Genomic DNA, 14,243 nt, shown 5'->3' on the forward strand with positions numbered 1-14,243 from the left:
TAGACTGTAATTACGTTTTTAAAAGCTTATGTATTCATATGCATAGTTTGACTTGTATAGTATCTGTTTGTGAAATGGTGCAGTAAGAATTATATATACCCCTATATCCCTGCTGGCCCTACTTATGACTTGGTCTTAATGTTTCCATGGCACAGGTGGCCCCTTTATGATTTTATCAATGATAACTGCAGCAGGAATCACAACGTTTTCAGCAAGAAATGGGCACAGGCTTTGGAAGAGTCGAAGGAAGAAATTATTGTGTTAATTTAATGAGTAATTAAGATTTCAGTTATTATATTTTTTAAATATATTGAATCCATCTTTTATTGAGGTTGTTTATTGAAAAGTTTCTTTCTGCCAGGTTTACATGTGGTGTTAGAAAACAGTTCAAGTTTACAAATATTAGATGACATAGTGTAGTGTACTTATTCGTCATCTTACTAATTAGAATATCAGCTTTTTACCTCATAATGATTTTAAATGGATTATAACAATGTAATGAAAAGGGTAGTAGCTGCTCACCATATATAGCAGAAATGCTGAGTCACAGAAAGGCACAACAAAAAGACTCAAAAAGTTAGCTTTTGGCCAACAAGGCCCTTGTCAGAAGTAGACAACATACACACACGTGCACTGCCCCCCCCCCCCCCCCTCCCCCCGCACCCCCCTGTATATAATGAATTAGCTATAGTTGAGTTTTCATTCAGAAAGCACACAACCAACAGGGGACGGTATATTTTTAATAAACACTAATATGTGACACTTATTAAGATACAAAACAGATTTAGTAGCATGGAAAACAAACTACACTTTTTTCCACAGTAGTTTTGAGATATACTTACTGCTCAATTTGGGACACATAGCTGGTTGGAAATGAGTTTTGGCTTAGAAGCTTTTTGGAAGCTATTCCATCGAAGAGGAGTCCACTTGCAGTTAGTCGTACCAATATGACTCTTACAATCTCTCCTAGGTACTTTCCACTAATATATTTTTCAAACCTACAATATAAGAGAAAGAAAATGGGAAATATTTTCAGATGTCATTGACTAGTTTATTTTATTTCAGATTTAAATAATTTAGTGGTAGAACATTTATTCTAAAGACAGCACTAACAAAAATATTTCATAAAAATTTGAGCTTATTGCATAAACATTTTGTTAAACAGGACACATAGAAAAGCTAGGAGTGCTGTCATCCTGCTTTGTTTCCTCATTGTTTTTAAATGAAAAGCTGCCTCCATATTTGAGGCAGCTGATGCATATCTGTGCAGCAGTGCATGACTCAGAGATAGCTGATATCCTGCAGGTAAAAAACATTTTCACTGTCAGTATATGGCCAGTAATGGAAGGAGACCTACAGACTTCACACCAATGTCCAGGATGGCTTACATTCCAAAACTCACAGCAGTGTCTAATGGAGTAAGGGCTAGTGATGTTAACGTTGATTTGTCTGTTGAATGGGCATGTTAAGCTCAGCAGCCTCCTTGGCGCTATTTGAGAGAATCAGTCTATGTGCCATCACCAGATTTCATCCTCTTATCATTAAACAACACAAATACGTCACACCATATATACCTGCATTACAGTCACCTGATTTTAACACATACAATTGTAATTGTAACACAACTTCCAGATTCTGCAAGGGAACAGGCTTTTGTGTGCAGAGGAAAGAAACCCTTTTTGATTAGGCAGCTGTAAATACCCCAAAGGGGCTTCAAGTCAACAGTGCCATATGCCTCTTTCATTCTTTTAAATTCAACTTCAAAGAGGTGGCAAGACTACAAAAAAATCAACCTCTGAAGTCTGTGACTCATGAAAACTGGCAAGAAACTGCTCACGGGCTACTTAAATATTTGGAAACAACACTTCACTCAGTCTGACACATACAGTTGTGATGCATGGTGGCTGACTAGGCAGTTATAAATAACAATAACAACAACAACAACTTCAGAGGGACCATAACTGTTAGTTTGTCAGTCTTAATTGCTGAAAGATCAGTATGTCTGACTGCTGCATAGGGTACTAATGTTTTACTACAAAAGCTGCTTGATAGGAGCAGTTAAGTAAACTACACTAACCTTATGAAGACAAGTAAATCACTTAAATAAGAAAAACGAACTACAGTTCTGTATGTTGGAATTAACTACAGGAAGATTAGAGTGCTGAAAATATCCTGCACCAATGCAGCCATCCAGAGATTCTTAATGTACAGAGTGGGCAAAATAAAACTGGCATGGAAAACATTTATAAGGCTGATGTGGACTTGATGTTGTTAATGACCAGGAGAACTACTGGAAACCATGATTTTGGTGCACCAATCGGTTCCTGTCACATATCTACACATGCATATATCCTATTTGTTCTGCCCCCAATACTTTGCTGTGTCATTATGTTTGAGTAAGCAACAGGGGCAGATGTGTTTAGTGACCAGTTGAATGCAGCACAAAATTTTGCACATGATAAAACAGTACATGTTCATTGTCAAGTTTTATGTAAAGCACAAACCATAGAAAATGTGAGTAACACTGTTTCTGCAGGAGTTTAAGACTAGAAGCATTTTGGCCATACTCTAGCAAAGTCTGCAATGCAACACTTCGTGGCAAAATGACACAAAACAGCCTCTTTTCAAATGGAAACTAACTATACAAAAATAGTTTGAACACCAGAAAACATTGCTTGAGTGAAGGAAAGCCTGGAACAAAGTCTGATGAAATCTCAACACTACTTACCTGCACAAGTGGGAATTAAGAGATTGGCATAAAATATTTTGAAAAAGCACCCTTACCAGTTTGCTATTGTGTATGAATTACAACATCCACACTAACTTTCACCTGTTGAGCTCTGCAGGTGGTTTCTGACTGAGTTTAGCAGAATCATAACTTTTGAATTCTCAGTTTTTCATTTCTTCAGATGACGTCTTGTTCAACATCTGACCTCACAGAACATTTATGCATTAGAAAATCCCCATTGGTACTTTGAAAAGGCACTGCATAAATGTAAGATTGTTGTTTGGTGCATAATGTCTGCTTTCTGCATCGTAATGCAATTCTTTCTCCAAAATGGTAATGCTAACTGTATGTCCATATGTGGATCAACTCACAAAAGATGAATGTGTCTGTTATTTTCAGCAAGATAGAGCAACAGTACACACCACCTTCACAACCTTGTCAAGAGTGCATGAGGTATTCAGTGACAAGAGGCCAATGACAAGAGGACAATCAACAGAGGCACAGTGCAATCTCCTGGCCACCTCAATCATCTGACCTCTCCTCCTGTGATTTTTACTTGTGGGACAAATTGAAGAGTCAGGTGTATTCAAATAATCTTGACAAACTGGTAAAGCCACAGCAGGACACTGAAAATATTGCTGGTATTGCTCAGGCAGAGTTGCTAAATATGTATCACAGTTTAAAAATTGAGTACAGCATTGCATAGACGTCAATTTTAGCTACTTCCAGTATCTTCTCTGATGTCCATTAACAAAGATCATCCCCATGCTAGCATTCTTGTAAGTATTTTCTGAGCTAGTTTTATTTTGCCCATCTTGCAGAAAATAATGAAGTAATTAGCCAGAAGGGGAAGTTCTGTCTTTGACTGTAGATTCAAAGAGTTTTAAGTGTAACAATTTTAATGAGTCACTCACACAGATCTGTAATTAATAAGTCATACTCCAGTGTCCCACTTCTGTTCCTTCAAGACACTCATCACCAATTTCTTTCACAATGCGAAGTAACATTTAGTCTTGAATGATTCTGATGTTGGCGATTATATTCTGGGGAAAATGTCTATGGCAGATTACTGGCAGAAATAAGGCAATAAATTGAAAGTGCATAATTGTTTTCTTTGAAGTATTAGATAAAAACAGGGGTGTGGGTTTGATTCTGGTCCAAAGTGAATGTTATTTATTTACTTATTTTTTCAACTATTCTTGCTCTATTTTCACTTTAGTAACAGAGAATAACTGTGTCCATTGCATAGCTTGCAAATTAAGTGGCAAAGAGATAAAGGGATGATATCTCCTGTATGAAGGCCCACAAGGGAAAACGGCTTTAGTTGAGATGCATGGCACCTTACATTACATCGCCATTCAGACCATTCTCTGAACCCCCATCACCAGTCCTGGCAACTCCCTATGTAAGAAAAATTATTCTGTCTATGAAATTTGATTTTAGAAGATAGATGTCAGGCTGAGATTTATTGGAAGAATCCACAGGAAATGTAGTCCATCAGGAAACGAAGTGGCTTATAAAACACTCATTTGATCAATACTTGAATACTGCTTTCACTCAGGGTCCTGTTACAGTTTCATTTAGTAAGCATGAAAGCATAATGGAGATGCTCATCCAATTCCACTAGCAGACACAGTAAGAGATGTGTTCTGCATCACAGTGGGGTTTACTGTCAAAGTTCCGAGAGTGTACATTCCTGGAAGAGTCAACCAATATATTGCTTCCTCCTACATATATTTTGCAGAAACACCAAGAAGATAAAATTAGAGAGATTCAGACCCACATGTAGGTTTAAAAGCCATCTTTCTTTCTGCAAACCATATGCAGCTGGAATAGAAGAAAGCTAAGTAAAACCGCTACACGAAGTCTCCTCCGACACACGTCAAAAGGCGACTTACAGAGTACAGATGCAGATGTAGATGTGAAAGGTGCCAGAATAAATGAGTTATCAACTACTATAATTCTTATTCTTTGTTTTTTTCATAATGGGGCCACTGGTTTAGTTAGGTGAAATGTAGATTGATACAAATTGTACTGTAAATTCATACTGTCAAAGTAAAGGTGTCTTAGATGTATTGCCAAACAAAAAGTGTTGACCTTTTTTTAATTGTTGTGCTATGCAGAGCATTGAGATATAGGCAAGTAGAATGTAACAGTGCTACACATGTACTTATACTGGAGCATATGCTGTTACTATCTCCTCTACCCATTTTTTGAATGTAACGACAACAGTACTGTCACCTTGGCCAAGTTTGCAAGGCATGTAAATTGTAAAGGATACACATAAATGGTGCGATGTTTCCTTACGTGTAGCGAAATTTTAGTAATTGAAGAATCCAGCAATTCAACTCTGCTGAAGGTGATTTTATTTTTAAATGATAGCTAGCTATTTCTTATCGGTATAAACATGGCATGTAAACTCACAGAAGCATTAGAAGTGGCTAAAAGGAATAATTTTGTGCAAATTGATGGGAATATCTTGGGGAGCACAACCAGAAACTGTGTGGACTGCTGCACTCCTTTTGTGCTACTCTGCACCCAAGTAAACAGGACCTGTATGGTCTAGATCCCTTCACACCAAAGCAGTGAATGCAGCTTTGGATTAGATATGTTGTATTATTACTGATGGTCTATGGTCCACACCTAAGGAGAAGATATACTGACTTGGTGGAATAACTTCTCTTGACATAGGACAAGAAGTAGGAAGTAGAAAAGAAAAGACCAAAGTAGTAACATCTGAAGCTCATCTTCTATTTGGATATCAGAAAGCACATTCAAAAGGATACTGTGAAAAACTGTCCCCAGATACTTATGGCACCACCTCAGCAAATCTGATTTCCAACGTGGGATGCCAGAATTCTGTATGTAGATAGCTGGATGACAACCTGGAGGACTCGCCCATAGCCACAAACAAGAGTGGACTATCTGAACACCATTCAAATGAGTGTCATTAGTGTAACAATGGGCAAAGCTGATCTCATTGGATAGGTTTTCAGTGTGGAGCCTGTACACAGTGGATATGATTCTGAGCAGACGTCACCCCACATCCCACAGTTTCATTTATTGTCACGAAGCAAGATTTAGCAAAAGCTACCATCAATTTTTCTTTTCCCAAATTCTGGTCTACAGTCCCCCTGGATTTGTAGTCATTATATTTAGTTTTTATTTACGTAGTGTACATTTGTTTTTTATGCCTTTTGTTCTGAAACAATTAATGCCAACAATCATTATACTGTCCAAATTTAACCATAATGAGTTAGACTGACAACTTCCAGTCTTATTTTGAGAAATAGCAACACTGTATAAAGATCCATTTTTCCAGATGAAGGCATTATAAGACATTTAAACAACAGTTACTCTGTATACATACGTGAATGATGTTGCAAGAAGAGAATTCTTGTCCACCTCACGGTCATAATCAGTTTTAATGAAATCAAGGACTCCATTGTCACCAAAGGCACCCCATTCAATATCAATGATTACCTGAAACAAAGTCAAAATAACAGTCACAAACTTGCAATAGCTTTCTAATAAACTAAATATCAAACCTTTAATACAGCACAGCTTTCATTTTGTTGTTTTGTTACATGAAAAGTAACACATTGATTCATATTTATGTGAGATACAATAAAATTTTGTGAGTGGAATTTGGATTAACCATGTATATCATTCCTAAAATGAGGTGACACTAAAAACAATCAGAATGTTCCATTCCTTTAAGGCTATTGAAGTAGTGTGAAATTTCACTGCTGTGCCATACAACAAAATGTTTAATATGAAATGGATAGATTGCAACTCAGAAGATGGAGGTGGTGCTGAGTCACAATTAGGCCAATAGAAAAAGAATTATAGAAACATTTCAGATTGTTCCACATCCCTGCAGGCTTTCATTCATAATTATATTTATGGAAGAGAATGCGTGAATGTATGATTATGTTAGAGTACCATAACCACAGGCTAGTCTTAGTTATGCAGTACAATAAAATGCATTTGTGCACAAGTTGTGTAAATGTGTGCATGTTCTGTACCTCTGAAAAAGGACTTTGCCCAAAAGCTGAAATATTTCTAGCATTCTTTTTCATTGTACCTGCCAGTGACTCAATGTCTCCTCCAACTATTAAGTACCAGTCTACTTTTCCATACTGTTGTCATTCCATTCTAAGCTTTCCATTGTTTGATAATCAGAAAAAAATAAGATTAAGTGTTAAATTTTAGGTCTGTTCCAGTATTCTTATTCTTATGCCTGTGTGTGTGGATGTGTTTGTTCCCTTTATCGGTGTATTGGTGTCATTAGCAAACATTGCCTTGTCTGAAGTCCTCTGATGTCCTAATATTTATTTAGATCAAGAACAGGAGTAGACTATGTATCAACTTTGTGGATCCCATATTTAATGTTACAACTTCCTGAATTTAGTCATATTCCTGGTGTATCATTCATGTGACCCTCTTATTTTCCATTATCAAGACTGGACTCCAACCTTACAAGGGGAATTCCTTTAGCATCATACCATTTTTAGCAGAATTTTACAGTCCATACAACTGAAGGCCCAGGCAAGGTCACAGAAAATGCCAACAGAGTATTTTTTCTAGTTTCATTTTATCAGAACAAAGTTTATAAGATTGTATATTGCTGTCTTGACAAAGAAGCCGGGTCATTTGTGATTGAAACTACACGCTTTAAATATGTCCAGAGATTGCATGTTTTTTACTGTTGTATGAGGTGCATTTTTTAAGTAAGTACCATTCTGAAATAAGGTCATTGGAGTTTTGTGATCACTGAACATGCTTGCAAAGTCCCTTCAACTGTTGACCATCCAAAAAAGCAATTACAGAAACTTTTACTTGTATGAACATGTATTTAGAAGTATTAAAAATGCCCCAGCCAATTGAAAATGCTGCTAATTGTGAAACGTGCTATTATTCATTTCTTAAATGTGAGAGATGTGGAAGCTGCTGAAATTCATTGGCAAATTAGTGAAACTGCTACGAGACTGCAATGGTTAGAAAATGCTGCAGATTTAGAGGAAGCCACACAAATGTGTGTGATAAGAAACTAGGGTGGGTACCATCTGTAATTACTGATGACCCACTGCAGAAAGTCAATAAAAATTTCAAGGAGACAGATGTTACACTATTTCATCATTATTTCATGCCTTTGATCATGTTTCAAAAAGCATTCTGTATGAAACTGTGACAGAACACTTACAGTACCTGAAGTTGTGTTCATCCACAGGCAGATTTCTATGAGGATAATTTCAGAAGCTAGTCACATAATACAAAAAATGCCATAACATAGAGAGGAAATTATGCTCAAAAGTAAATTAAAGTCCAGACTTTCAAGACCAGAAAAGTATTTGTAATATTGTTTGTATTTAATTATATTTTACAATGGTAATTACTTTAAAAAATACACCCGACATTATTGACACACTAGATCTTCTAAACCATGTTTAAAATTTATGCATCAAATTCTTATGTTTAGTTAGCATTTATACTACATAGAGTGGGATTAAATGCCATGTATGCATCCACACAGGTAGTGTTAGTGAAAAACTTTGTGTGCCTGATGATGATTTTCGAGATTCGAAACTGATAGCAGTAATAAAGGTAACTGGTATTATCTGATGGTGGTACAATATGATTTTCAATAAACTGTTTACTAATTGGCTGGTTGCTAAGGCAACTCATGAATATGCTACCAACTGAGCACAAGAGTTTAGTACTGCAATGGAAATACTGCTCTAACCAGAAAAATTACTGCTTTTCGGTGAGCTAATGATTTTCGTGACGTCTCTTTTACAGTTGATGTTGCAAAACTACGTGGTGCTGGAGTTTACCTGTGTAAGTAAATAATGGATTTGTTTTTGATGGCGCAATTTTTGTCCCTCTGGTTTCAGCTACTGTTAGAAAGAATTCACTGAATTTAGCAGACAATTAAATTAATATCATCTGTTGTACTGCTACAGTCATCAGGAACTGAATATCATTTTCCTTGCTGGAATTGTGTGTTTATTACATAATAATGCTTCAAAGTGCTTTTGCTTTGTTCTGAATTTTTTTAATTTTTAACCCTTAGAATTTAATTTTTGCCATTTTGATGATATGGTCAAGGATTTTCCAGTACTGCTCATAGAGGCCCTGCAATTCTTGATTAGACTTAGTCTGCTTCATTAAATATGACACTCTTCCTGGTACAAAATACTTTGACCCCAGATGTTGGTCAAACATTCTCATGGAATCCAGCCCCAACTCACTGATTCACATTTTAGGGAAAGAATTAAATGTTTCATCTACTGTATGTCCTCGGTAAAATTTTTCCCACTGAACAGTGTGTGTGTCATCACTTCTGGTTCTGTGAAATTGTATTTTGTCCTTTTTAGCTAAACCTGACTGATGGGGATGCTTTATCACAGCCATTTGACAATCGTGGTCAAATAAACCATTTATTAAGGAGTTATCATCATTTCATGGATAGCAGTTACATTTTTAAATGAATCTTCCATAGCTGCTGTACTGTGTCCTATTCTTGTTAGGAATGTTACTGTGGTGTAGTAACTAATAATTTGTTCTAACACTTATTAGTACCATCTCTAACTGCTTAATTAAGCTTGAAACATCTGGTGATGGATGCTTGCACATTGTCAGAACTGCTATCCTGTGTGTTTCCAAGTCTGTTGCCAAATTACAGCACTCAAAGAACTGTTCAATGAAGTACTAATTTAAGTCTATGGCCTGTGACTTTATTCCACTTTCTGCACTCCCCCTTTGTCTGTAGTTGACCTACAGTAGTGTGATATTAACATGTGTCCATCTAGGTGCATTTGTTCAGTTTCTTCTGTGACTTTGAAACAATATTCTGTAATGCTTAGCACATCCATAGAAATACCTTTGATATATGTCAAAGAATGCTTTTAATTATAAAATAGAGAGCTAATTATTTTTTATCTACAGGAAATTCTAATTCTTTCACAGTAGTTTTATTTCTTACTTCATTAAGAAGTACTAAATCAGAACACTACTGCACCTGTTTCTCTCCATGTCGTTGGCCCTCCCAGTGCTGAACTCTGTCTGCTCTTTCCAAATAGCAAGCATTGCTGCCAGTGCCAAGGATTAGCCCAATGGCAGTTCTGTTGTCCAGCACAGCACCTTGTACCAAGGTTCCTGTAACATTAACCTTAATAATAGCTGATAAATCTATGTTGAATGGTCTAACACTGGCTAATACTAAAAAGACCCATCAAGGGACATATAGAAGCACTTGATTGTGATTTGGAAGGCAGTAAAACCTTATGCTTCATACCTGTTGTGTCATTAAGAACTGCTAAAACTTCAACATGTGTATCACCACGTCTGTGAATGGCATCCTTCAGCATTTGGACTGCATCTTTTCCAACAACTGAAGGGCAGTTGAATGTCTTTGTCCATGTCACAAGAATTCCAACATCAAGTGCTTTTTGTATCATTGGGAATGAGAATGTGAAACCTGTGAATAGAAACAAAAGACTAATGAGAAAAAAATAAAGACATTAAAAGCCTGTATGGGAGTATAAGCATATAACACTTAACCAACAGTAACATAAATTTGTTCTTTTTCATCTGCTGAGAATGTACAATTCAAGGACAGGAATTCTCCATAATAAAGAATGAACATTTTGTGCTGGGATTTCAGTTCTGTCTGCCATCTGCTGATAACAAAAAAAAGTATGCTTTCAAATCCGTATGAAGATAAAACACACTAAATATCTTACAACTGACATTACTTCAAGGACACATTTATATCTTAATTCACTTTATTTACTGCTGTGCAATTTAAAAATTGGGTGACAGAACTGGATCTGAATACTTTCAGGATGCAAAATATGTAGCAGAATGACCTATGTGCACAGAAATTTACAGCAAGATACGCAGAACAACAAATTTCATCAACAAGATCTATCTGATACTGACTTCAGAAAACAGAAACAACATTTCAGTTAACAAAAAAAGTGTTTCCTGGAACTGTGAAATTTGACATCATACAGGGTGTAAATTTTAAGCTGACAAACCAGAATAACTCAAAAACTACACATGAAAAAATGTGGAGAATCCAAGTTTGATTATTTTTGAGGGGGATATCTGCTGGTGTTAAAATTAGCCCACCCCCTGGGGGTGGGGTGGGAGGCAACTCTAAAATTTTAAATGACAACCCCAATTTTTTATTGCAGGATCAGATTATACATATAAAACTATGTACATTTTGTCTTAAACCTTTTTTTTTTTTTGTAGTTGGTGCTAAAATTCAAGAGAATCTTTTCCTCAGTTAGTCTTTTACTTTGCTTACTCAGTTAGTTAATGAGTTCACTTGTTAATAAGTAGGACGTTTGGTTAGTTAGTTAGCTAGTCAGATGATTTGTTTGATAATTTAAACTTGTGTGGTCTCATGATCATGAAACAAACAGAACATATCTGAACCTGCAGAAAAAATGAATATGAGAGTCAACATTTGTAAAACTCTTAATTCCTCTCTCTGAAACCTCACCCTATGGGGAGAGAGGGAGAGTTTTAGTTTTAACAAATCAAAATTTGCAAAGTAAATAAGTATTTTTTATTTATTTGTAACCATTTTCCATGCAAAAATGAGAACATGGATTTTCTTGAATTACTACCAAGAATCAAAACAAATGTTTAAGACAAAATGTACACAGTTTATAATAGAATCTGCTTCTACACATTTTTTTCATGTGATGCTTATTTTTCGATTTATTCTGGTTTGTCAACTTAAAATTTATACCCTGTATAGCAGTGATAAAATCAGAAGCCCTCTACCCAGGAGGTATGCTTACTCTCCAACACAAAACATTAAAAGAGCAATTAAAATAAAAGAAATTAATATTATAAGAAAAATCTTACAACCAAGAACAAAAGATAGAATGTGTTAGCCAGGACCCAGAGCAGAAATCTATGAGTCTCTGAAATTGTGTTTTCAATGCATACGCAAAGAACCCAACTCATGTGACACACGGAAAGGATGGACACCAACAGTCATACTCTACCAACTGAGCTATCCAATAATGTCTCACAACTCATCTTCATGGTGTTACTTCTGTCAGGGGAGAACTTGCCCATGAAAGGCAAAGGTCCTGAGTCTGGGTCTTGGTCTGGCACACAATTTTAATCTGGCAGGAAGATTCACTTCATTAAATGCTGAAACACTGAAGGTGGAATTTGTACCCACTCTTCCTGAAGCTTGGTGAGTAATTGCTGGAATGTTTATGGATGAATTCAAGTGATGCACAAGTGTCCTCTTGATCTACATCTACATCTACATCCATACTCCGCAAGCCACCTGACGGTATGTGGCGGAGGGTACCTTGAGTACCTCTATCGGTTCTCCCTTCTATTCCAGTCTCGTATTGTTCGTGGAAAGAAGGATTGTCAGTATGCTTCTGTGTGGGCTCTAATCTCTCTGATTTTATCCTCATGGTCTCTTCGCGAGATATATGTAGGAGGGAGCAATATACTGCTTGACTCTTTGGTGAAGGTATGTTCTTGAAACTTTAACAAAAGCCCGTACCGAGCTACTGAGCGTCTCTCCTGCAGAGTCTTCCACTGGTCATGGTTAAAGCAGGCTCAGACTTGGTAATTGGATGTTGTGGCTGAGCACCTGAAGGATAGTTTGGAAAATATTTTGAGTAGATTTCCCCACCATGTTATAGTTCTGGGTGGAGATTTTAATTTGCCGGATATAGACTGGGAGACTCAAACGTTCATAATTGGTGGCAGGGACAAAGAATCCAGTGAAATTTTTTTAAAGTGCTTTATCTGTAAACTACCTTGAGCAGTTAAACAGAGAATATTCAAGTGAGAATGTCAGTGATGCCACTTATCATCCTTTTGTGCATGGTTTTCTGATATCAGTAGCTCATCTCTCATCTGTTCAAAGTCTAGTTATTTTCACATACGTATTCTGTATTTTTCATGATAACTTTTCATACTGACAGTGATATTATGCATTTAAGTGTACCCCCATACAAAACTTATTTATCATAAAAATATTGTGTGTAATTAATTGCACCACTTTGAAAATTGGATCAATACAATAAATGATTCAGTAAAAGAGAATTTGTGTGGGACGTGGTCAATATTTAGGCCTCAGTATCTGCTAATTTGGGCATTTACACCTGGTTGCACAGATATGAGCCTTTTTAAGGTTATTAACAGAGTTGAATTAGAAGAAAATTAATTTTCACCAACAAAATTTTATAAGTATTAATGGCAGATCTGCATAATACTTTACTACTTTTTCTTTCAGACCAGCAAAATATCTTAAATGTAAATGGTGAATGTAATAAACACTAATATTTCTTGTCATTGTTTCATACATTACCCAATGGTAGTCTTGCTCCAGTCAAATTTTGTTCTTTTACGAAATCACTTATGCATTCTGCCAGAAACCCAAATAGTCTGTCACCACATCCTACTTTTAATTCATCATCAAGATGGTAGTGCTTGACCTTTTCATCAGTGACTTTACCATTATCCAGTTCAAGAAGAATTACACGAAAATTAGTTCCTCCCAAGTCCAGGGCTAAAAACTTCCCTTTTTCTGAAACAAAGTGTGCACAAAAAGTGAATTTAGATTTAGATTTTATCCAGACATACAACAAATAACCAAAGAGTGCTACGGTTTTTGTCTAGTTACCCGTTCCATCAGGAAGTTCTGGTATGTATGTATTTTCCATCTGAAGAGAAGATGGTTCCTCATGTATTCCCTTTTCAAGCTCACTTTCAAAGACTTGCCCTATTTTCTTCACAGTTTCCATTGTGAACTGGAGCTCACACAATGCAGCTTCAATCTGAAAATGCATATTAAAATGCATATCGTTAATGAGTCACATCTTATTTTAATAATAAATTTTAAGACATGAACTGTAATCACATTAAAGTGTTTCTTACCAATGCTTACCATGTTTCCATAATATCATTATTAACCTTGTATATAAAAAAAATCGAAACTACAAAATGCTTCAAAGGGAAGTTCGACAGCTTGAATTTACTGCCTATAAATGTTAGGTGATAGAGATGGAGCACTAACTGGAGAAGGAAAGGAAAGGAAATGGGCCATGGCTTTATTGATATATATATTTGATGTAATGGAGAAAACAACGGGAACCCTAAATCTGGATGACAGAGCAAGTTTTTTAATCCTGCCCTCCAGCAGGACCTTAAGTTCTGTACCATTACACTCAGAAACCTAACTAAAGGTGTTACTGATTGTTTTTGCTGAAAGTAGTCCACAGTACCTGTAAGAGTATCCATAACAGGTGCACTGTCCTCTGTTGGTAGCAAGTCATGGGTTATCAAAGAATATCAGTACTTACTATATATGATTTTGTTCACATCTACTTACTATATAGACAAGACTATGTTGTGCTCTTAGCAAAAGGGCTTATTTCTTATGTAAATTACCAGTATTCAGTTAGTATTTACACATTGTAAAATGGTGAAGACTGACAATTTACATATTAACAGCTAC

At 36.2% G+C, this 14,243-nt stretch overlaps 1 protein-coding gene across 1 annotated transcript in view; it reads right to left on the reverse strand.

Annotated features, from left to right (window-relative positions):
- The window catches only part of LOC126194042 (hexokinase-1-like), a 293,879-nt gene that overhangs the window by 20,141 nt on the left and 259,495 nt on the right, over positions 1 to 14,243 (reverse strand). The window contains exons 3-8 of the mRNA XM_049932735.1: positions 13,410 to 13,563; positions 13,095 to 13,313; positions 10,029 to 10,211; positions 9,753 to 9,889; positions 6,099 to 6,211; positions 843 to 998 (exon numbers count right to left, since the gene is read on the reverse strand). Of these exons, the coding sequence (XP_049788692.1) occupies positions 843 to 998; positions 6,099 to 6,211; positions 9,753 to 9,889; positions 10,029 to 10,211; positions 13,095 to 13,313; positions 13,410 to 13,563 (962 nt within the window). The remainder of the gene's footprint in view (positions 1 to 842; positions 999 to 6,098; positions 6,212 to 9,752; positions 9,890 to 10,028; positions 10,212 to 13,094; positions 13,314 to 13,409; positions 13,564 to 14,243) is intronic.

The sequence above is a fragment of the Schistocerca nitens genome, chromosome 1 (assembly GCF_023898315.1).
Source record: "Schistocerca nitens isolate TAMUIC-IGC-003100 chromosome 1, iqSchNite1.1, whole genome shotgun sequence".
In the NCBI taxonomy this organism is placed as follows: domain Eukaryota; kingdom Metazoa; phylum Arthropoda; class Insecta; order Orthoptera; family Acrididae; genus Schistocerca; species Schistocerca nitens.